The 22,710-nt window shown below is 37.7% G+C and overlaps 1 protein-coding gene across 5 annotated transcripts in view; it reads left to right on the top strand.

Moving 5' to 3' along the window:
* MATR3 (matrin 3) overlaps positions 1–22,710 on the top strand; it is a 48,975-nt gene that overhangs the window by 9,680 nt on the left and 16,585 nt on the right. For 3 of the 5 annotated variants that reach the window (XM_016203799.2, XM_016203797.2, XM_016203793.2), the window contains exons 1-2: positions 7,557–7,661; positions 19,206–20,294. In XM_016203799.2, coding sequence (XP_016059285.1) covers positions 19,383–20,294 — 912 coding nt within the window. In that variant the 5' untranslated portion in view covers positions 7,557–7,661; positions 19,206–19,382. Of the gene's footprint in view, positions 1–515; positions 651–7,556; positions 7,662–19,205; positions 20,295–22,710 lie in introns of those variants that run through there. The other 2 variants (XM_016203794.2, XM_016203795.2) reach the window with 1 other exon arrangement.

The raw sequence follows: 22,710 nt of genomic DNA, 5'->3' as shown, positions 1-22,710 counted from the left end.
AAATAAATTTAGCTTCAAAAAGTATTAAATGAAAATAATACAGAGGATTTGTTCAAATTTGAAACATCCATTAACTAAAATATATGTGGGCTTTTGTTACTTTTTTTGTAATCTGTAAATCTCTTAATAGTTAAGAAATTTTGTGGCCTGGCTGGGCGTGGCTCAGAGGTTGAGCATCGACCTAGGATCCAGGAGATCTCGGTTTGGTTCCCAGTCAGGGCACATGCCCAGGTTGCAGGCTCGATCTCCAGTCAGGGGCCTGTAGGAGGCAGCCAATCAATGACTCTCTTCATTGATGTTTCCATCTCTCTCCCTCTTCTTTCCTCTCCCTGAAATCAATAAAGATAAATTCTTAAAAAAAAGAAAATTTGTGAAACATCCGTGTATAAATTATAACTGACAAGTAAGTGCCAGGATAAAACTTAGAACCAGATTTAAATGGATAATTTTAACATGTTTACTCTGGGGCTCTATAAAAATGAATGATCTTTGAATTTATGGTTTTTTCATTTTAGGATTTTTATGTAAATATTCTTCAGGACATGTGGCAATGTAGAATATGGACAACATTTACTGTATATTGACCATGTTCCAGAACTGCTAATAAGTTCATTCCGCGCATCTCTTAATCACCTGAACAGCCCTACAAGGTACGTGTTGTTATTTGCCCCGGGTGACAGTAAGTCCAGAAACTAACATTGTGTTCAGTGGATCTCCAAAGCTAGTAGTTGGTTTGGGGCTTTCATGTATAGTGTCCCCAAGTCTTTCCAACTAATTCTTATAAATATCTACTTGTCTTTGTTGTCATCATCCTCATTCAGACTAACATCTTTCAGGGACTACTAAAATGTCTGTCTTCTTCTAGTGTCTTTACACTTATTACAAATACCAAATATTTTTTTTCAGGCCATTAGCATCTTAGCCACTCTTGCTGTAGCTTGAGGACAATTCCTTTTCCTCTTAACATACATAGAACATATACAGGCATACCCTTTAGCCTTTCAAAGGAGTCCCTATCAACTTTATTCTTCCTCACATACATACCATCCATGAGCCACATACCCATGAGTCTCAGGTTTTTAAAAATGTCCTTCTGGAGGGCCTGAATGGGTCACACATCCCCACCTCTAGTCTTGCCCTATGATAGGGTTTATCATTTCCTATTAAATTCCTTAAGGATTTACTTTTTTAGGGGACAGGAGTGAAGTTGGATTCCCTTTTTAGTTTCACATATATACTGCTACATACCTGCTAAAGGATAGAGACTTTAGTAGATACACATTACAAACAAACCGTTATGTAATACTACAACACAGAAGTCATTTCTAGATTATTATTTTTAAATATCTTTATTGATTTCAGAGAGAGGAAGGGAGAGAGAGAGATAGAAACATCAACGATAAATCATTTATAGGCTGCCTCCTGCACACCCCCTACTGGGGATCAAGCCTAAAACCCAGGCATGTGCCCTGACCAGGAATCGAACCGGGATCTCCTGGATCATAGGTCGGTGCTCAACTGCTGAGCCACGCTGGCCAGGCTAGATTATTTAAGAATACATTGAGGATATTTGCAATTAATCTCAAAAATTACATTTCCCTATAATGCTAAAATGGCATTTGCTAAAATTGCTGAGAGTCAAGATTCCTAACCTGATAAAGATGTGTCTTCCTCCACAAGCCTGTGTGGTAATTAATAGGGAAACTCTAGAAGTGTTCCTTTTGAAAAAGAAAGCTTCGTTCAGAGGCAGTCAAGCAAGACAAGAAAACAAATGTATAAATGGGGAAAAAGGTAAAAATCACTTGTAGATGGTGAATTTACTTAAATGTTATGAGTGTCAATGGAAAATAGTTCAGTGAACTAGCAAGTAATCAGTTTGGCTATAAACTGGAAGGAAAATAAAACTTGGCATACTTAATAGGGATATGTATAAGTTACATATGAAGAAAACATTAAAATACTGACAGACAAATCAGACCTTAAATGGTAAGCTATACCATGTCCAAGAAATCTCAACATAAAAATAATTCTAAAGAAAACTAAGTTTTTTAAAAGCTGAATAAAAATAACGAGTATTTTTGGAACTAGACAAGTTAATTCTAACATGCATTTGGAAAACTATAATGTGCAAAATTACAAGTCTTAAAAGAAAACTAGCCCTACCCCATGTGAAAACATTACAAAAAGAATAAAATGGGGTGGTACTGGCACCTGAATACATTACTCAATGAATGGAACAGATAAGAAAGTCCAGAAATAGATCCTGAAACAAACTGTGAAAATACAGGAAGAAAACAGTTTTTTTCTTTATATAATCGCGTCTTCTAAGTTAAAAACAAAATGAAGAATATGTAAAAAGAATAGATAATGTGATTTTAAAGATTCTGTGTGGAAAAGCACCATACAGAATAGGTTTGCTGGTAGAAGATGTTTGCGAAAGGTTAGTTTTTCTTTAACCCAGTTTCTATAAATCAAAAGGCAAAAACTCAAACCCAATACATAAATGGACAAAGGATACAAACAGTTGAAAGATGATGTTTATACTCAGTTAAAACAATCAGATTTTCAAATAGTTTGTGATAGCAGTTATCAAAGGAACAGGGCAACACACTCATTTGTTGAGAGAAGATTGGTATAATCATTAAGGAGGGCAATCTAGTTTTTAAACTTAAAAAACATGTACTCTGACTAAGCAATTCCAGTGTAATCAAAAGAATATTTTGTGTCATGAAAATTATATGATATCCTGATTTTAATGTTAACACAGCCATACTCATTTATTGACCAATTGTCTGTTACTGCTTTTTCTGAAAGAGACCATATGGCCCACAAGCCTAAAATGTCATTTGTCCCCCTACAAAAATTTTGCCTGCTCCCTGCTCTAGAACAGTACAGTATAATAAAAATGTCTGCAATGGCTGTCTGCTAAATGTAGATTGTAAGATTGAGAAAGGGAGTGCATCTTATGGCTATTGAACAATAGAAAGCGTAGCTCTAGAAAACAAGGGGTTTATTTTGAACTACACATAGTTTTACATGTTTGGAATAATATATACATGAATTTTTTCTATCATTGCTTTGAATAGCAGAAAATATCTAAATTGGAAGAACAGTGGTTAAATTTTGTACCATCCATATAATGGAATACTTGGTAGCCTTATTGGAAGATAACCTAAGAAGTAAAACAAGAACCATGTGTAATCTTTAAGCTTTGTTTATTGTGTCACTGGACAACAAACCACCTTAGAACTTCGTACTAGTGCCCGGCTGGGCGTGGCTCAGCGGTTGAGTGTCGACCTAGGATCCAGGCGATTGGGGTTCGATTCCCAGTCAGGGCATGTGCCCGGGTTGTGGGCTCAATCAATGACTCTCTTATCATTGATGTTTCTGTCTCTCTCCCTCTCCTGTCTCTGAAATCAATAAAGATATATATATAAAAAAAAAAACTTCGTACTAGTGCAAAAAAAGTATTAAAATTCTGTGGGTTGAGCCCTGGCTGGTGTGGTTTGATTGGGCTCATCCCATACACAGAAAGGTTGCTGGTTCCGTCCTCGGTGGTGGGGGGGTGCAGGAGGCAGCTGATCGATGTTTCTCCCTCTCCTTTCCTCTCTCTCTAAAAATCAATAAAAAATTTTAAAAAATTCTGTGGGTTGATTGAGTTGCACTGGGTGGCTGTGTTTCACATTGGCTTGGCTGGGGATATAGCCATCTGGAGGCTTCAGTTTGCCTGGCAGTTGGCCCTGGCTGTCACCTGGGAGTTCAGCTGGGGCTGTACACTGAAGTGCCTGGTTCTTTTGATGTGTGGCATTTTCATATTGGTTGAGATTCTCACAGCATGGCAACTGGGTTCCAAGTGGGTGAAAGCAGACCTTAAAAGTCAATTCTGCATTCTGCTGGTCAAAGCCAGTTATGGGGCCCTTCCAGATTCAGGTAGAGGGGAAATTGATTCCACTGTTCTATGAGAAGTGGAATTTATGGCTATCTTTAATTCATCTTATGTGCACACACATACAAAATTTATATATTTATAGAAAATCCTTAGACTACACAAATGGGTCATAAAGATTGCTTTTATGTAAGGAAATAAAGGTTGGTAAAAACTTTGCTTGTGTTCTTTGAATTTTGTTATATGCACTGCCTATTCAAAAACTCCTTTTTAAATCCCTTCTCCACCTCCACCCCCATGCCACTGCTAAAAGAACCACTGGTTGACAGTTTTCTGTTTTTAAGTAGCCCAAAGTATAAAAATTACCTGGTTCCAGGGCATTAAATCTGGTTTAAAATAATTAGATGGTGGACTGTCAGGAGGTTCTGAGACCACAGCTCTGCTGAAGGCAGTACAGTATGCTCAAAAACTGAGTTTAGATTTGTATAGAACTGGTTTCAAATCCTGGCTTTGTTACTGTTTAGCTTCATGACCTTAGGCAAGCTTTTTAATCTCAAGAATAATGGCACTTAACCCTCAAAATTATGATTATAATCATTATAAGCTGCTTAGTGATCGTGTTGTCAGTCAACGTCTCCAATGCTCAAAACTGCAAATGGTCTTCATTATCAGCTTGAATCCAGACTCTATCCTGTTATTTACACTTGATCTTGTTATTTAAAGGCTCATCTAATGGGCCCTGGCTGGACAGCTCAGTTGACTAGAGCATCTTCCAGATACTCCAAGGTTGTGGTTTGATCTCTGGTTAGGGCACATACAAAAATCAACCAATGAATGCATAAATAAATGGAACAACATTGATGTTTCTCCCTTTGTAAAATCAATACAATTTAAAGGCTTATATAATATAGCTGTATCAAACTTTTCACTTAGACCTTTCAAAGTCTCAGTAGACATTCTTGTTTTGTAGCCTCATTACCATCCCTGGTGCATACCACACCTACTCTCCAGTAACACAAACTTGAGTAGAGCTCTTGATCCATCTCTACTCACAGCCAGTCCCACCTTGAGGCCAGACTCCTTGTCCAATCTTCAGACTTGGATGGTCACCCTGGCAATTTGTCTTAAACATGATTTTATTCTGCTCTTATACAGTGTCCTTAATAAAACAGGCATTTGATGACTGAAATCTTGTATTTGGTTTCCAGTGTATCTTTGCTGACGAGACACCAAGCAGATCCTCAAATATTCAATTGAAAAAGTTTGACTTTTCTTTTTACAATCACCAGATGGCATTACAGCCTTATATAAAAGCATGAGTAAGTGTATGTTTCTGTCTCTGGAGGAGCAGAGCGTGTGCCATCTAAGAACTGGGGACAACATAAAGGGAAATCCTAGCCAAGATAAGTTGGAATCAAAAGCCTCAGAGTAGAAAGCATATCTGGTTTTGAGTGGAAGACCCAAGATGCATTGGAGAATTAGGATCCCCCAAATTTCATTCCAAAGCTCTGTAGTGTGGGCATACACATCATTTATTCAGGGGAGCCACAGGCCTTGAAATGCCTTTTTAAAACCTGTAGAAAATCATGGAGATGTGGGATTGTAGTTCTACTCTACAATGGTTACCTAAAAATTTCCCTAGTACAACTCTAGACCTCTCAACAGTTGACTTAGTCACAGAAAATTGAAGTCACCGAACTATAATTCCCATGTCTTCAAACCTAGTGAAAACTCGCACCATCCTCTTTACATCTGTTACAGTAAAGGCATGTCTTTTTCCAATTCCATTCTTTTAGGAGCATCCATTATGAATTATCCCTTTTCTTCTGTTTTTTCCAACCAATCTGTACCTAAGATACCCTTTTTGCCAACATAATTGTGCTCAAAATTTCCCATAGTAAAACAAAAAACCTCCCTCAATAGCAAACCTTTTCTGCATTGGGTAGTTTTCATCTTCCTGCTTCCCATATACTCAGCACCTCGTCTGATTTTTCCCACTTCACTGGAAGCAACTCAACTTTGACAATGATGCCCATGTTGCTAAATCTTGTAGATGGTTTTAGTCTTAGTTTTGACCTTGATAGCATTTGACACTGTTGATCCTTTTGAACTTTAAGTACTTTTAGCTGTTGCCCTGGCTAGGTAGGTCAGTGGTTGGAGCGTGTGTCACTCCCCCCCCCCCCCCCAATGTTTTTCTCTCTCAAATAAAACGAAAGGTACTTTGGCTGTCAATACAGCACAAGTTCTGTGCCTCCTGTCTTTCACCAAATCTTTTTTATTCCATTCCTCCACCCCAACCCCAACTCTCTCCTTTGCCATTCAACTCCACCTGGTTAGTTTTTTAAGGCTTGGTCCTAAGGCCTCTATTCACCACACTATCAACTCTCATTGCTTCATTTATATCAAGTTGAATTTGCCACTAATGCACGCCTTTTTCCCCCAGCTCAAGACCCACAAATACCAGTCCTGTCTTTAAAAATTGATGCCATGCCCTAGCTGGTTTTGCTCAGTGGTAAGAGCATCCGCGGGCGGACTGAAGCTGCCCCGCGTTCCATGTCGGACACGGGCACCCACCGCGGTTGCAGGCTCATCCCCTGGGCCCGGGGGGAGTGCAGGAGGCAACCAATCGAACATAGATGTTTGTCTCTCCCCCTTCCACTCTCTGAAAAGCAATGGAAAAAATATCCTCCGGTGAGGATTAAAAAAAAAAAAGTTGATGCCAGATTCAACTTGCCTGTTGTTTCCCCAGCTGAAACATCTTCCAGTGCCCCTTAATAGCACTGCTAACCCTAGAGTTGTTATCCATCCATGACACTTCTCACTCATCTTCCATATCCAAGTAAATTAATAGGACTAGCTGCTTTTGTCCTAAATCATCTCGTTTTCTACCTGTCTCTAGTCTTCTCCATAGATGCCCCTCCGCTGTCTTCACAGTGGACCCAGAATAATTTTTCAAAGATGGGAATCTGACCCAGCACGCTCAAAGTTTTAAAATTTTGAGTGCTATTAATCAGGACTGATTTACGTCAGACTTCAGAACACACCTGGTCCCTCTGTATTTGCATTTGCAACCTCAGGGAAATGGGCATTTCTTACAGTCTGATTTTTGCAATTTATCAAAGTCCACCTCGGGTGTTTTCACACGTGCTACTTTGCTCAAACATGTTTTACACTTAGTCAAATTCTCCAAATGGTGGTGGTGGTCTTTTCGGTGGGATAGATTCGCTGGTTTACGCCTCAATGACCCTCCTGCACATAATTCCTGAGATTAAAAACCAGCCAAAATGGTACTGGCTCCTCCTTCCTGGCGCTTCCTACCATTCCTCCGCGAATAATCAGATTAGCGGGAGACGGTAGACTTCGGGTCTAAACCAGGGACTCCCCGCGACTCGCTTCTAACACATACCCTATTTAAATTCTACATCAGGCAGTTCAGGGGTTTGGAAAAAGTTTTTTGGGGGGAGGAATGGGACTCGAACCGGTACTCTGCAGCCGCTTCCCTATTTCCCGCCACAGGCGGGATCGCGGATTAGAGAACAACGGCAGCCGCCCAGGGCGCGAGCGTGGTGCTCGCGCTGGGGAGGGGGAGGGGCCTGGCGCGTGCAGAAAGACCCGAGGTGGGTGGGGGCAAGCTCTCTCGCGAGAGTGAGTTCTTTGGCGGCTGCTGCGGCTGCCACCTCTTACCAGCGCCGTTGCTGCGGAGGATTGTGGGATCCTCCGCGTCCCGCTCGCTAGGAGAGAGGTACCTCTCCTTTTCCCTCTCCCTTTCCTTAAGGTAGGCGTGAAGCGGGTAAGAATCGGGGTGGGGTGGCCGGGGGCTCTCCGCGTCCGCCGGGAGGAGGCAGCAACCGCGACTGGGGCTGTGGGGAGCCGGCGGCGCGCCTTTCTTGCTCGCTCCCGCTCGTCCGCTCTGCCTCCCTCCGCGCTGCGTATGTGAGCCGCCTCTTCGGCGGCCGCCATGTTAGGAGCGCAGTGGCGGCGCAACCAGCCTCCTCGGGCGGCTGAGGTGAGCGGTCCCAGAGGGAGACACGCGGCCAGCCACGGGCCGGGGGTGCGGTGGGAGAGTCGGGGGTCGCCGAGGGCAGCCAATCGTCCGAGCTTCCCGCGTCCTGGTCTCTCTGTGGGCGGGGGCGGGACGACGAGCCCGTTACACGCTAGCTGCTTCGCTGAGAAGGGAGGAGCACTAGAGGCCTGAGGGACCGACTGTCCATAGGGGGCCTGCCGTTTGGGAAGGATAGTTAAGATGGGGAAGTCCTTGGATAGCGCCAGTTCCACATGTTTGCTTCATTTTTTCCCCCCCTTGCGCCAGAAAATTGCCTCAAGATGGAGGATTTCGCAGATTGAAAGGCTTGGCGGTTTGAGCCGCGTTGCTTTCTTGGATGTCACAGCCTTGGCTCTGCTCCTCGCCCATCGCTTCATAGCGCCCCCTAAGATTCCCCTGTCCCCCGCCCACACACACATGCGCGCGCTATTTTAGCCGGACCTCAGAAACAATTCATCCCCACCCCCAATCGCTTAAAAATGGCCGAAAAAATGAAACGTTAACGCTTGTTTTTCGTATTGGGTCGTGGATAAAGCCATCTACAGTACGCTGCGAGGCAGGAGATTTGTTCTGGTTTAGAGGGTCACCTCACATTCCTTTTCCCTTTATTAAAATACCAGTCTAGGTTCCCTAGAGAGGATCGTGTAGTGTGGGACCTTCCGGTTTCCAGACAAAGGGTTTGGAGTACCGTGGTGTAGTCGCATCGTTGTTCTTTTCATTGCTAGCACTGTGCGATGTTCTGTGTTCTACAGGGACTTTTCCCATCTACCCTGGAGGAATATTTTCTAGGTGTTTATACTGTTCTGTGGCCCTATTCTGTGGAATATTCCTATTGGAGGAATTAAAATTTTCCAGCCAGATATTTCTAGAACGGTTATGGCGATTCCGAAATTTCTAGTCTTTGAAGTGCGCTGGAGTAATGTGAGAGTCGTTGATTTCCTAGGTCGTAGTCATGAGATTTTGTATTGATGCTGCGTTTTGCTTGTTGAACAGAGCTTGGTTTAAGGTTTTTTAATTGTAAGATACGGTTTTCTCCCAGGTAAATTTAAACAGTTGTACTCTACGGGCAAAAATAATATGAGGCTTAAATGTTCAAAGTAAAATTTCTTTTAAAAACGCAATGGTTAGTCACCTGTACAGTCTTATTGACATAATTTTTTCAACATTAGTATTGTTTTAATCAGGAAGGCAGATTTTTGTTGCAAAAAAGCTCTGTGGTGTGCCTTTCCACTTAACTGTAAGTGTTTTTTCAAACTCGAAATTAAACACAATTGAAGTACTACATGAAGATTTTTCTAGTTGGTTATGTAACATTTGGAAAATCGATCTTTAGCTAGAAGATGTTTGTATTGAAGTGCTTTAAATTTTTTAAATTTACATTTCTTCCTTTGCATTTAACATTATATGCTTATAATATTAGTATATACTTTATACAGGGAGGAATTCTTCTCTTTATTATCTTTACATATCTCTCTTATCAGCTATGTGTAAGTGGGTTTGCTTTTGCCTAGCATTTTGAATTCAGAAGGATTTAACCACCCTTAATCTGAATATTGTATGCTAAAGGAATCTTTCTTCAAACATACTAATTTTACTAATGCTTTTAGGGAAGTGTAAACGCTAAATAATACAAGTCAGTTAATGATAACTAAACAAACTTGAACAACTGAGGAATGCAAAGGAAATGTATTACATAATTTTAGAAATAAAATGATCAGATCCATAATTTTATAGAAGATTAAAGCTCAGATATATTATAGATTTATGTACATAGATGTTAATCTCAGTTATTAAGTATATTAAAATCTAAAAGATTCAACATTTGGAGATCTGCTAATGATAGTGTGGCCATCAGATGCGAATCTATACAGCTATTTAGAGCAATGTTTTAAGAGAGTTATGGGAAAGTCATAATGGAATATGGTATTTATTAGAAAGGGAGAAAATATATTAAAACTCTTCTAGTGCCAAATTTACTATTTCATCGTTGTTAAAGGAATGTGTAAGTAAGCATAAAAACAGAAATATACCCCAAAATGTTAGCTCTGATTTGCATTTCCTTCCCCATCTTTTTCTGAAATTTCCACAAGAAATTATATTTACTTTTGTAATTGGGGGGGGGGGGAGATCATTTTTTGGTAAATTTAGAACTGCTTAAAAGACCAGAATTTTGTGGTGTTTTTTAGGATCCTCGTTTTTTGAGGGTAATTGCTAGATGTGAGGCAGCTTCTTGAAGTCTGAAGTGTAGTTTTCAAAAGTGACTAAAAGTAGTGCTTGTTGTGCAAAATACTCTGGTTATTGTGTGTAGACAAACATTGGAATCTGAAGACATTCTTATTTTAAAATACTAAGTTTGCTCTTACTGAGACTAATGCTCATTAGGTTACAGTATTAACTGTAGTCAATAACTATTTTAAGAATGAGCAAAACCAAAGAATTGTATATTGGTTTATTAGATGTTCTTAGCACATCTTTCATATAAAAGTACTTTGTTTCTGCCCTGGCCAGTGTGACTAGGTTGATTGGAGCATCATCCCATGTACCAGGAGGTCGAGAGTTCCATTCCAGGTCAGAGCTACCTAAGGTTACAGGTTTGATCTCTGGTCAAGGTGTCTGCAGGAGTGGCAACTGATCAATCTCTCTCTCCTTTCCTATCAAAAATCAATTTTTAAAAAAAAGTATGTCTTTATTGATTTCAGGGGGGGGGCGGGGGGATAGAAACATTGATGAGAGAGTCATTGGTTGGCTGCAGTCCACAACCAGGGCATGTGCCCTCACCGGGAATCGAACCCCGATCTCCTGGATCCTAGCTCCACGCCCAAGCCTGAGCTGTGCCCAGCTGGGCTAAAATCAATTTAAGAAAAAAGTAAAATAAGTACTTTGTTTTTATATACCTTGTTTCGTTAGATGCGTTAAGCATCTCACACTTGTGGCGATGTGTTCTGAGTGTACTTGACTGGCTTTGGGATAGACTATGCTGAGTTCTTTGTGGGGTGTTGTGGAAGGGTTGTAGACAGGTAGTTTTGCTCTTTTAATTCTTAGCTATGCAGTGGGCCTTCTCACTGGATCTATTAAAATTTTTTAAAAGCTAAAGTTTAAAGCCTAATTGATGTAAAATACTTGCTTTTTTCTGGGAAGTTTTTTAAAGGGCATATCTCTGACATTCCCTTGATCTAGAGTCCCAATTAGCCTGTGGTTGTTGACATATATACATATATATTACATATCTTAAGGCAGAATTTGGTTAGTAGGGAGACAAAGAAGGTTGCTTGTGGTAGGGATTGAGTGTTCTTCCCAGCTACTGCTGTTGGATATATTGCTGGGTAAGAAGAGCAAAAAGGAAAGTAAAGACCATCTATGTAGATGTCATAGTGGGCAGGCAGTAAATGCAGAAGGTATGGAAAGTAATCAGTTGATAATATTTTCCTTTGGTAAAGTAACTCATAGGAGAACCTATACCAAGTGTGAAATTCTAAAGTCAAGCCTTTGAGCAGGCAGTGGTTGGGACAGAAACAGCAGTATCAAATAAATACAAACATTTGTACTTAAAATATTCTTGCTGTGAGGTGTGAAGTAAAAATCAGAACAATTTTAATGCTTAACTGTACCCTTGTATAGGCTGTGATATTCTGGAAAAGCACCATGGTTTGGTTTTATACTTAAGCATCATGAGACACCAAAAATATTCATAGCATTCTTTTTTTTTTAATATATCTTTATTGATTTCAGAGAGAGAGAGAGAGAAACATCAGTGATGACAGTCATTGATTGGCTGCCTCCTGTACACCCCCCACTGAGGACTGAGCCCACAACCAGGGCATGTGCCTTGGGGAATCGAACTGCAATCTCCTGGATCATAGTTCGATTAATGCTCAACTGCTGAGATATGCCCAGGTGGGCTAGCATTCTTGATAAGGCAAGAAATTGGAAACAGCTTAAGTATATGTACCATAATAGTATCTATATTGCAGTGAAAATGTATGTTTAATTCGTGTAAATAGCAGTTTCTAAAAGCAGGTAACAATACATATTAAGCCAATTTCTTAAAATTAATGTGAAAATAACTTTTAAGATATAAAGTAAAATTTAAAAACAAGGGACTGCATTGGAAATTGGTTGGTAAAGGTATCTAAAGTCTTGTTAATGTTGTTTCTAAACTTGAATATTTGTATACACTGGTTTGTATATAAATGCATTATATAACGTGGAGGTTCTGAGCCTTATCAGTATTAAATGAGAAGAGAGGGACATTCCAGCTAATAATTTGCACAGGTCCTGAGCAGCCTCTATAACTGCTCATAAAATGACCTCTCCTCTCTCATAAGGTGTTGGTGAATGGTGGAAAGTGGATTTAGATAAATAGGATGCAACCAATATATGAAAGTCATTGAAAACCATAGTGTGGGCTTCATGTGGTAAGTAGCAAGATGTATGTTTTTAAAGCAGTAGAGTGTAATAATGAGTGACATTTTAGGAAGTTTATGTTGGAAGCTGAACGTAGATGGGTACGAGGAGTCCATCTGAAAGCAAGAGTACTGGTCTCTCCAGTAAGGTTATGGCAGAGGTAATAGAGAGGTAAGGACTTTGTTCTGGAGAATGAAAAGGTAATTTTAAGGTAGACTGGCAATATAGAATGAAGAAGGTAGAGGTTTAATTTGTCTGCTTTCACTAGAATCCACTTCTGTTCTTCAATTTTATTTGTCTAGGTTATTACCTTTAAATCTCGTCTTTTAAGCCAACTTTAGTAACAAAGTTCAAATATGAATTCTGGCTTTGATAGAAATAGATGGGACATAAAGGTACAGTAAAAGTATGCCCTGGCCAGTGTGGCTCAGTTGTTGGGTATCATCCCATGTACCAAAGGATGCCCGATCAGATTTCTGTCAGGGCACATGCCTGGGTTGCAGGCTGGATCCCCAGGGGTGTGTAGGAGGTGGCTGGTGTTTGACTCTCACATCGACTTCCTCTCCCCCTCTCCCTTTCTTTCTAAAAATCAATTTAAAAATCTTTTTTTAAAAAAGTTATAGTACAAGTGAAAGGTCTATAAGTTCTTCATATATCTGGGTCAGTTCTTGAGTCTCTATAAAGTTTGTTTTCTCCTTAGTTTTAAGAATCAGATTCCATAAATGAGTACTGTGTGTGCTTAGAATGTGCCAGACACCATTCTAGCTAGGTGTTTTATGTAGGCTAATTTATTAACTCTTAACAGCCTTAATGAAATAGGTATTTTTATTCCCATTTTACATATGGGAAACAAGTAATTTGCCCAGGGTCACACAGCTATTCTTTAATAGAACCAGGATTTAAGTCAAGGCAGTTTGGGCTCCAAAAATCTATACTGCAGTATATACCAAATCAAAAAGGTGTACAAGTGTTTGTGGAAGGCAAGAACGTAAAGTGTGTACAGGGAAAAATCTTAAGGGTGCAGAATGGTGCTTGGATGCAAATCACTAATTTCGCTATTTATAAGTAGAGAAAAGAGTAAGCCAAATTAGTATCAGTTCAAATATAGAGTCAGAGTTGGCTGGTAAATGGGATAACTTTCTGTCCTATAGTATAGGTTTGTTAGTTTCCTTTCTTGGCTTTAATCTGAAAATATTTAATGTCTAATTGAAAGACACTGGGAAAAAATTTTAAAGCTAAGAAGAAAAATATTTCAAGTCTGAATGGGAATCCTTTCTACTGATTAACATGTTTTCTATTTTAGCAGCTGAAGGAACTTTGCAACACTTTTATCCTTAGCCTAAGAATCAAGAAGTGGGCTAGAAGTTGAATCCAGGTCTGTAAGGTGGATTAAAAGCAATAGTCTTAAAGCACTTAAAAAATACTAATATTTGTTTCTTAGCCTTTCTGGCGCTACATAGGCATACAACAGTGAGATGAAATTGACACTGAGGAATAGACATTAGCCCGGCAGGGTATGGCTCAGCAGTTGAGCGTCAACCTAGGATCCAGGCGATGAGGATTTGATTCCCGGTCAGGGCACATGCCTGGGTTGCGGGCTCGATCCCCAGCAAGGGGGGTGTGCAGGAGGCAGCCAGTCAATGATACTCTCATCATTGATGTTTCTCTCTCCCTCTCTCTGAAATCAATAAAGATATATTTAAAAAAACAAACAAAAAAAAAACCATTGAAGTATAAGGTTTTAAAGTAGCTCAAGCTCTATATAAAAAGTTAAATATTTCCTCAGATATAATCATTTAAAAAATCAAACCCTGCCCTAGCAGGTTTGGCTCAGTGGTTAGTGTGTCGGCCTGCGGACTAAAGGGTCCCAGGTTCAATTCTGGCCAGGGGCACGTACCTCGTTGCAGGCTCCATCCCCAGCCCTGGTCTGGGTGTGTGCAGGAGGCAACCAATCGATGTCTCTCTCACATCGATGTTTCTTTCTCCCTTCACTCTGAAAAGCAATGAAAAAAATATCCTTGGGTGAGGATTTAGAAAAAAACAACAAACAGCTCCTAAATGAAGTAAAATTTACAAAATATATTGAGAAAAGACGTGATGTAAACTAACATTAAAATGAAAATTTACTAACACTTTAAAGTGGAAATCATGTTGCCTTGGCCAGCCTTGCTCAGTGGTTAGTGTTAGCCTGAGCACCAAAGGGTCTTGGGTTTGATTCTCGGTTAAGGGCATGTGCGTGGGTTGCAGGTGCTATTCCTGACACCAGTTGGGGCATGCGGGAGGTACCCAGTCGACGTCTCTCACATAGATGTGTGTCGTCGTTGTCCGTTCTGTCCCACCCCTCCCCCCCGCCCTCCTTTCCTTCCACTCTCTCTAAAAGTCAATGGAAAAAATATATCTTAAGGATCAGCCAAAAATATAAATAAATAAAATGGAAACTATGTTGATAAATTATTTATAAAACCATTATAAAAATAATAAATGAGAAAACTTTAAATAACGGAATAATTAACCTAACCCTGTACTTTATGCAAAGTTCTAGGCACTGTTTCTAGTAGATGCAATAGTTCTCTCATGGATACAAGGAATTTACAGATTTTAAAAATTTGATTTGAGAAAGAAGCATAGATTTGTTGTTCCACCCACTTACGCATTTATTGGTTACTTCTTGTATGTTTCCTGAGAGGATCGAACCCACAATCTTGACATATTGGGGTGACACTCTAACTGAGCTGCCTGGCCAGGGCCTAACTCTGTACTTTACCTGGAAATGAGTAAAAGTTCTGACCTCAGGAATCTGCTTGTTTTTATTTTATTTATTTATTTTGGTAATTGACAAAAGTTGAGCAGCTACCTTTCCAAATGATGTGGGGTTTTTTTTTAATCTTTACCTGAGGATATGTTTATTGATTTGAGAGAGAGAGAGAGAAACATCAATCTGTTGCCTCTTGTATGCACCCCAATCAGGGATCAAGCCTACAACCTTTGGTGTAGGGGACAACACTCCCATTAACTGAGCCACCCAACTAGGGCCAAAGTGATGCTGCTTTGAAATTACTAATAGTGAGGTATCCTTCCCATCTATTGGTAACATGGTTAGGGCATTTTTACTGTATTGGTATTGTTAGTTGCTACCTTAAACATATTTAGCGTATTTTCACAAGAATAAGTTAACAAATCACAAGGATGTTTGACTTTAATAGAACATTTGGGAAATCTGAAATTTTCTTGCACACTTTGTGTTTTTAATTCAGAAAGGGAAAATATGCTAAGAAAATACAGTTTTCTGGCTGTTGCTTGTTAAGTTTTTATGTGAGATGAAGGGTTAAAATAATGTCAGCATGAAGGTGTCTTTTCCTGAGTGTATCTACAAGTTTTATGGTTCTGTCATCTTAAGATTAGTTGTTTTAATGAAGTAATTCACACAATTAAGAGCATAGCCAAAGATCCATATGGTAGTAGATACCTTTAAAACACAGCATTTTTAAATTTTGAATTTAGAAGCTGAAGATTTTTCTATAATATCTTTTGAAGAACTAAAGTCTGTATATACTTATTTTAGTAATTCTGCTAAATAAATAGCCCTCTGAAGGAATGAATAATAGAACTTAACAGGTAATCTTCGTTTTATATAGGAGGATATCTAGATATGGAACAACCATTTGCTTCATGAATTTTCTGGGTGTGTTAAACTTTGTTTTCTGAAATATTTAGTATTTTCTGAAATATTTTAGTATTCCACTTTTTTTTTTTTTTTTTAAATCCTCACCCAAGGATATTTTTTCCATTGCTTTTTCAGAGAGTGGAAGGGAGAGAGAGAAATGTCAATGTGAGAAACACATCGATTGGTTGCCTCTGCACCCATCCTGACTAGGCCAGGGAACTAGCCTGCAACTGAGGTACCACAGTCGAATTCGGAATCCTTCAGTCCTCAGGTGGAGGCTGTAACCACTGAGCAGAACCGGCCAGGGCTCCACTTCTTTTAATTGGAGGTGAAAATAAATCCAGTAAAGAATATCAGACTCATGGAGTGGGGGGATTGAATATTATAAACAGAAACTTAATTCTTAACTATATATACAGATAATAATTGTTCAGATGTTGAACATGAAGCTAACATTTAGTAGCATTTACAATTAGGTCATTAACTTTAAGTTCTAGGTTAATTATGTAATAGAATTTTCTATAAAAATGAGTAAAAAAGAAAGTTTTCCTGATTTAGGGGTGGAGATACTTTCTTTTGGGGAAGTGAAAGGTTCTGCACTGATGGCCATTTAGAATTTATTATATAAAGATTTTAAATGGGTAAATTAGATTTTGACATTACATTTTAGAATTCTCTCCAAGGAACTATTTTCAAACTTTAATAACCTCTAATATGATACACTGTGAAAAAGCAGTTTTATGATTATGGGAGGGAACCTACAGTAAAAGAAGCAAATCTTTTAAAAATCTCTAGTAATTTAGTAAACATCTTAGTATTGTGCTATCTTTAATAGGCAGGTCTTATTTAAGTGAGCCTTTAAATGGCTTATGTTTACCATTGACCTAAGATACTAAAGGAATTGTTTTCGTAAGAGTTCTTTAAACGGTGTTGTCAAGTCTGGTTTCTCTCAATTTCTTTGCTCTAATAAAAAAAAAATGAAGAATTTTGTTTGTGTTTTAATGGTCTGACTTAAGTTCCTTTTCAGTAATACTATCATGTCTTTGTGTGGGGATGTATTTAAGTTGAAACTCTGAGTCAAAAATATTAAGGTTATTCTTAATGAAATAGTCAGTTGTCATGGGATTTACGTTGCTTGTCTTGCCCTTTTTCTGACATCCATTTTCTGTTTTGTCTTAAGGTTATCTTTTACCTTCTCTTAACCTTTCTTTTCGCAGATCCATTGTTTTCATTGAACCTTACAAAGAAAAATAATTGAGGTCTCTAATCCAACAACCATTTTCTTAAAATACGATGAATTTAAATATTTTACACATGATCATAATACTATTGAATAATTTCCCTGAGGGAAAATAATAGGTTTTTTTAAAATGGCTTTTCGATAATACAAAGATTTACCTATAACATGAAGAGCAAAACTGCAATTAATAATAACCTTTATACTTTGAAATACTGATTTTGAAAAACCCTCTAAAAGTTTTGATCTTTTGCAATAAAGTATACATGAAAATTTAGAGGGCCCTACCAATATTTTTACACAGTATTTCAACTGCCTCTCTGTATGGCATTTATAAGACATATCAAAGAAACTTTCATCCAAAAAAGTCCACTTACTCTGTCTTTATTTTTATTAATCTTATCTTAAAGCCTAAGTAGTTTATATAGTGGATCTCATCCAGAACTAGTTTCTTTGGTGTCTTTTCTCAAATTCATCTTTCTTGGTGTGTGCAAAAAAATCTGTAATTCTAGTCACCTCTGATAGATTTTTCTGTGTCTTTTTAACTTTTTTACATCTTTTTGTAAAACACAGTCCTGCCTATAACCTTTTAAAAAAAGTATTTCCTTTAACACTGTATTTATCCAGTGTTTCTTTGCTTTATTCTGTTATTGGTGGGATTGGTTCCATAATAACTTGTAACTATTGAATATTGCCTGGTTTTTACTGTAATAAAGTTTAATGTATTGCACTACCAGTGCTTAGGTGTATGTATGATCAAAAATATAAAACTGAACTGAACAAAGCCTCCAAATAGAATTCCATAGCAAACAATTAAAATGTCTGTAGTTGTGATCATAAAAAAGTGTTTTATCAAGGACATTTGTTATGTACATCACTTAAGTAATATGAGAATCGTACGTTAATACTTTGCAATTTCTTACATGACTGTTTCTGAGGTAAAATGACAATTTAAGAAAGAAAATGAAAATAATTTCATCCAGAAACACATCTTGGGTGATCATATTCAGAATTTAAATTTTCCAGATGATTATGACTATTCTTGTGAAAAGTTTCCAGAAATCTATGCAAGCAAGATCTTGTTTTCATTTTTACTTGTTTTGAACTCTAGAGGTTGAACTCAGGTGCTGAAGCCCTGAGTACTAAATGAGTGTTGGTGGATGCTAACTTGGGGAGTTTCACTTCTTTAAATCACCTACACTTCCTGTATTTGGGATTTTTTTCTTGGGAGGTCTCTTATTTCTGTACTGACCATACTTAATTCTTACCCTAAAAGATTAGAAATGAAATAAGTACTGCCTGACCATAGGGTGGACAGTAAGAAGGCAGTTAGTTATATGGCTTATATTTGTGCAGAAATCCTTGAAGTGTAGGAAGTCACTTAATTTCTTCACATCTGTCTTCACCTCAAATTGATTTTGCTGCATAAAGGTCTCAGCTATTGTGGTCTTAGATCTTATACTAGGTACTTGACACCTAAACTTCATTTACTTGTGATTTTACTTGGTTCTTTCTGATAGTTATAATAGGTCTCATTTTCTAAAGCAGAATACAACTGATTCATCTTTGACTTGTTGACATTGGTTTTTGTTTGTTTTTAGTCTTCTCCTGGAACTTAAGCATCATACTATAGGGTGTATTTTTATTCTTCTGAAAGAAGAAACCCATCTATATTTTTACTGAAATTTTGATGTGCTCAGACATCTATCTAACCCTTCAATTGAAATGTTTTTAAATTTAGTATGAAATTCCCTTTAATAGTTAAAGTTTAGCATGAAAGATTACTTTTTAAATATCTATATGCAGGCTCTGCATACATCTGGAATCTGTTTTAAAATATATAATAAATTCCTTGTAAGTTTGAGATCTTAAATGTTTTTTTTTTTAATCAACATGATGCATAAGTTTTTTTCTTTAAAAAACGGCATCTACTTAAAGGGATTTATGACTAAAATTGCTTATTTTTCTACAGAGTTGTCTGCTGGTTCTCAGCTTGAAGAAGATTCTACAGTCCTTATTGATCCTTTTTCTTGGCGTTACCATTTTTGAAGCACAGTTAACCTAGTTTTCTAGTTTGAGTTTTCTTTTTGGCCATCTTAAAAAAAAATTTTTTTTTTAATCTATAAACTAGACAAGAGATAGTTCTACAATGTCCAAGTCATTCCAGCAGTCATCTCTCGGTAGGGACGCACAGGGTCATGGGCGTGACCTGTCTGCAGCAGGAATAGGCCTTCTTGCTGCTGCTACCCAGTCTTTAAGTATGCCAGCATCTCTTGGAAGGATGAACCAGGGTACTGCACGCCTTGCTAGTTTAATGAATCTTGGAATGAGTTCTTCATTGAATCAACAAGGAGCTCATAGTGCACTGTCTTCTGCTAGTACTTCTTCCCATAATTTGCAGTCTATATTTAACATTGGAAGTAGAGGTCCACTCCCTTTGTCTTCTCAACACCGTGGAGATACAGACCAGGCCAGTAACATTTTGGCCAGCTTTGGTCTGTCTGCTAGAGACTTAGATGAACTGAGTCGTTATCCAGAGGACAAGATTACTCCTGAGAATTTGCCCCAAATCCTTCTACAACTTAAAAGGAGGAGAACTGAAGAAGGCCCTACATTGAGTTATGGTAGAGATGGCAGATCTGCTACACGGGAGCCACCATACAGAGTACCTAGGGATGATTGGGAAGAAAAAAGGCACTTTAGAAGAGATAGTTTTGATGATCGTGGTCCTAGTCTCAACCCAGTGCTTGATTATGACCATGGAAGTCGTTCTCAAGAATCTGGTTATTATGACAGAATGGATTATGAAGATGACAGATTAAGAGATGGAGAAAGGTGTAGGGATGATTCTTTTTTTGGTGAGACCTCGCATAACTATCATAAATTTGACAGTGAGTATGAGAGAATGGGACGTGGTCCTGGCCCCTTACAAGAGAGATCTCTCTTTGAGAAAAAGAGGGGCGCTCCTCCAAGTAGCAATATTGAAGACTTCCATGGACTCTTTCCGAAGGGTTATCCCCATCTGTGCTCTATATGTGATTTGCCAGTTCATTCTAATAAGGTGAGTTAATACAACAGATGCTTCTAATTTCTTTTACATTGTAGTGTCTATTCTGTATTTACCTATATCTTTTACTCTAATTCTGTAGTCTGGTGACACTGAGTTGATCAAGAATTTTTATACTTTTGAGAACACTTTATTTGGAAGGTAATTGTTTTTTGAGCATTTTAAACCAGGGCTTTACATTAATACAATCTACCTAGATTACTTCTGGCCACAAAGCTGTCATCCACTGGGATCTTGTTGGTTTTTGGCATCAGTATATTCTTCTTAATCATATTTAAGCAGTTTTTTGTCTGCTTTGTTGAATTGTTTTAAGTATTTTTTATTTTTTTTGCAGTCAATGTGCTCTGCCATTCAGGATGCTAGATTTTAGCTCTCCATCTGTCTTGATTGCTGATTTGTATGTAGTAAAGATGGATTCTTGAATAATTCTCTTTTTTTCCTTATCTGTGGCTACAGGGAAAGAGTTAATGTAGAGCCCTGGTGTTTGTTTCAGTATGTTTTATATTTTAGATTAGTTCATTCTTCCTTTTTTAATTTCCCTTTAACACAAACTCTCATACTATGACTGAAATTTTTCATCATTTTTTTTCTCCTTTTCCACAACTTTCTTAAACATACTTCAAAACTCACTTTTTATTATCCCATATTGCATCTATCCCTTTAGAGACTTGGAAAAATCAATTACTGCAGTATCCTGCTCTGTGCTCCTCATAAGCATATTCTTTTTCTGACTTAGGCTTAGATTTCTGGTATAGTCATTTGAGCAAAAACAAAATATATATACATATATATATATATGGATGTGTATCGATTCTCCTGTGCTTTAAGTATCACATCTGGCAAAATGGGAACTTTTTCAAAATGCCTTTTTAAATACGTTGTCCTTTCTCTTTCAGTGTTTAGATTTTACTCGTTCTCTGATTTTTCCCCCCTCAATATACAGTGCAGTCGACTTAAAAGTCAACATGACCACCCGTTTTTCCTGATGTGGTGTATAGTTAATTCTGTTTAACTGGAATATGTTGCTGCCATGAAATTTATGGTTACTGTTACATGGGGTTTTTTATTTACAGAAACATATGGAAAGGTCGTTTTCATAACTGTTGCTTTTAAATGCATTTTTTAGTGAGTATTGATTTTTGAGTAAACTAAGTCATAGATTATTAGAAATTCTGTTTTTAATATTCTATGTTTGGATCTCAGTATTTTTGTCTCAGATAATTAAGAGAAGAGACTTTGAAAAATGTTTCTAAAAAGTAATTCTTAATATGTATTTCTTTATTACAAAAACCTTTTGAATTAATATATAATTTAAATACACCAACAAGAAATATTTTAATCTTCAGTGTATACCAAAATAAACATTAAATGCCAAATTTAAATTCATAGATTACTTTTCATTTAAAATATAGAACTCCAAACTCTTAGAAATTAGGAAATTTTGTTTGGTAGGTGATTTTGCTGTTTTCCTTTTTCAAGTATATTATATCATGAAATGTAGTTTTTGTTCAGTACTAAACTGCAGGTTCTAGGTCCGGTGACAGTTAAACTTTGGTGGCACAAAATATTTTTGTTACTTCTTGCCTTTTTTCAGTAATGGCAATATTGGCCAATGTTTTCAAGTAGGATCTCTAAAGTCCAAGGAAAATCACTAGTTACATGTCTCAAATGAAAGTGATTATAAGGGACTTAAAATCTTTGTTACTGGAGTCATAAGTCAAAACCTGTTGTTAGAAGTCGCCTCCTGACTTTGAGCAGTAATTTAACCTTGTTGCTTCCACATAGAATATCAGTTGAGTAAAGGAAACCACAGGAGGACTTGAATCAGTGAAAAGTTTCTATTTTATATATATGATTATTTTTCTCCAAATTTTGCTACCTTCTAGTTCCTGAACAGTAATATTAACAAATAATAGTAAAGGGGGTCTAAATTAACAAAAGAACAGTTTAAAAATATTTGGTGAAACTTTGGGTTCAAGAGTAAGATACCCTAACTCTAGTGCAAGAGGTACTTTTAACCTGTAGAAATACTTAGGCCCTAGCTAGTTTTGGTTTTCTGACAATATTGGATATTTAAGAACTAGTTTAGAGGCCGTTTGATTTACAAAATTTATATTTGTAAATTGGATCAATTTTAAGAAGTATAACCACCTGGATTCTCAATGTGTTCTAGTTTCCTTAACATAGCTGATGTTTTCTGGGTACCTGCATTATTGAAAGAAATAATTAAATTTTCACATTAAGCACAGTGGTCCTTACTCATTTGATAGCTGATGTAGAAACAATGACTTTAGAGAAAATTCCTGTGGTGAAAGCAGAAAATGAAAGTTTTTTTAAACATTTAATCCTGCTCTCTGGTATTGCTGCATAACTTGGAAAATCTGTTCTTTTCACTTGGTGGTAACGTTAA

Source organism: Miniopterus natalensis, chromosome 4 (genome assembly GCF_054644295.1).
Source record: "Miniopterus natalensis isolate mMinNat1 chromosome 4, mMinNat1.hap1, whole genome shotgun sequence".
Taxonomy (NCBI): domain Eukaryota; kingdom Metazoa; phylum Chordata; class Mammalia; order Chiroptera; family Miniopteridae; genus Miniopterus; species Miniopterus natalensis.
This window is presented reverse-complemented; position numbering and strand designations above follow the sequence as displayed.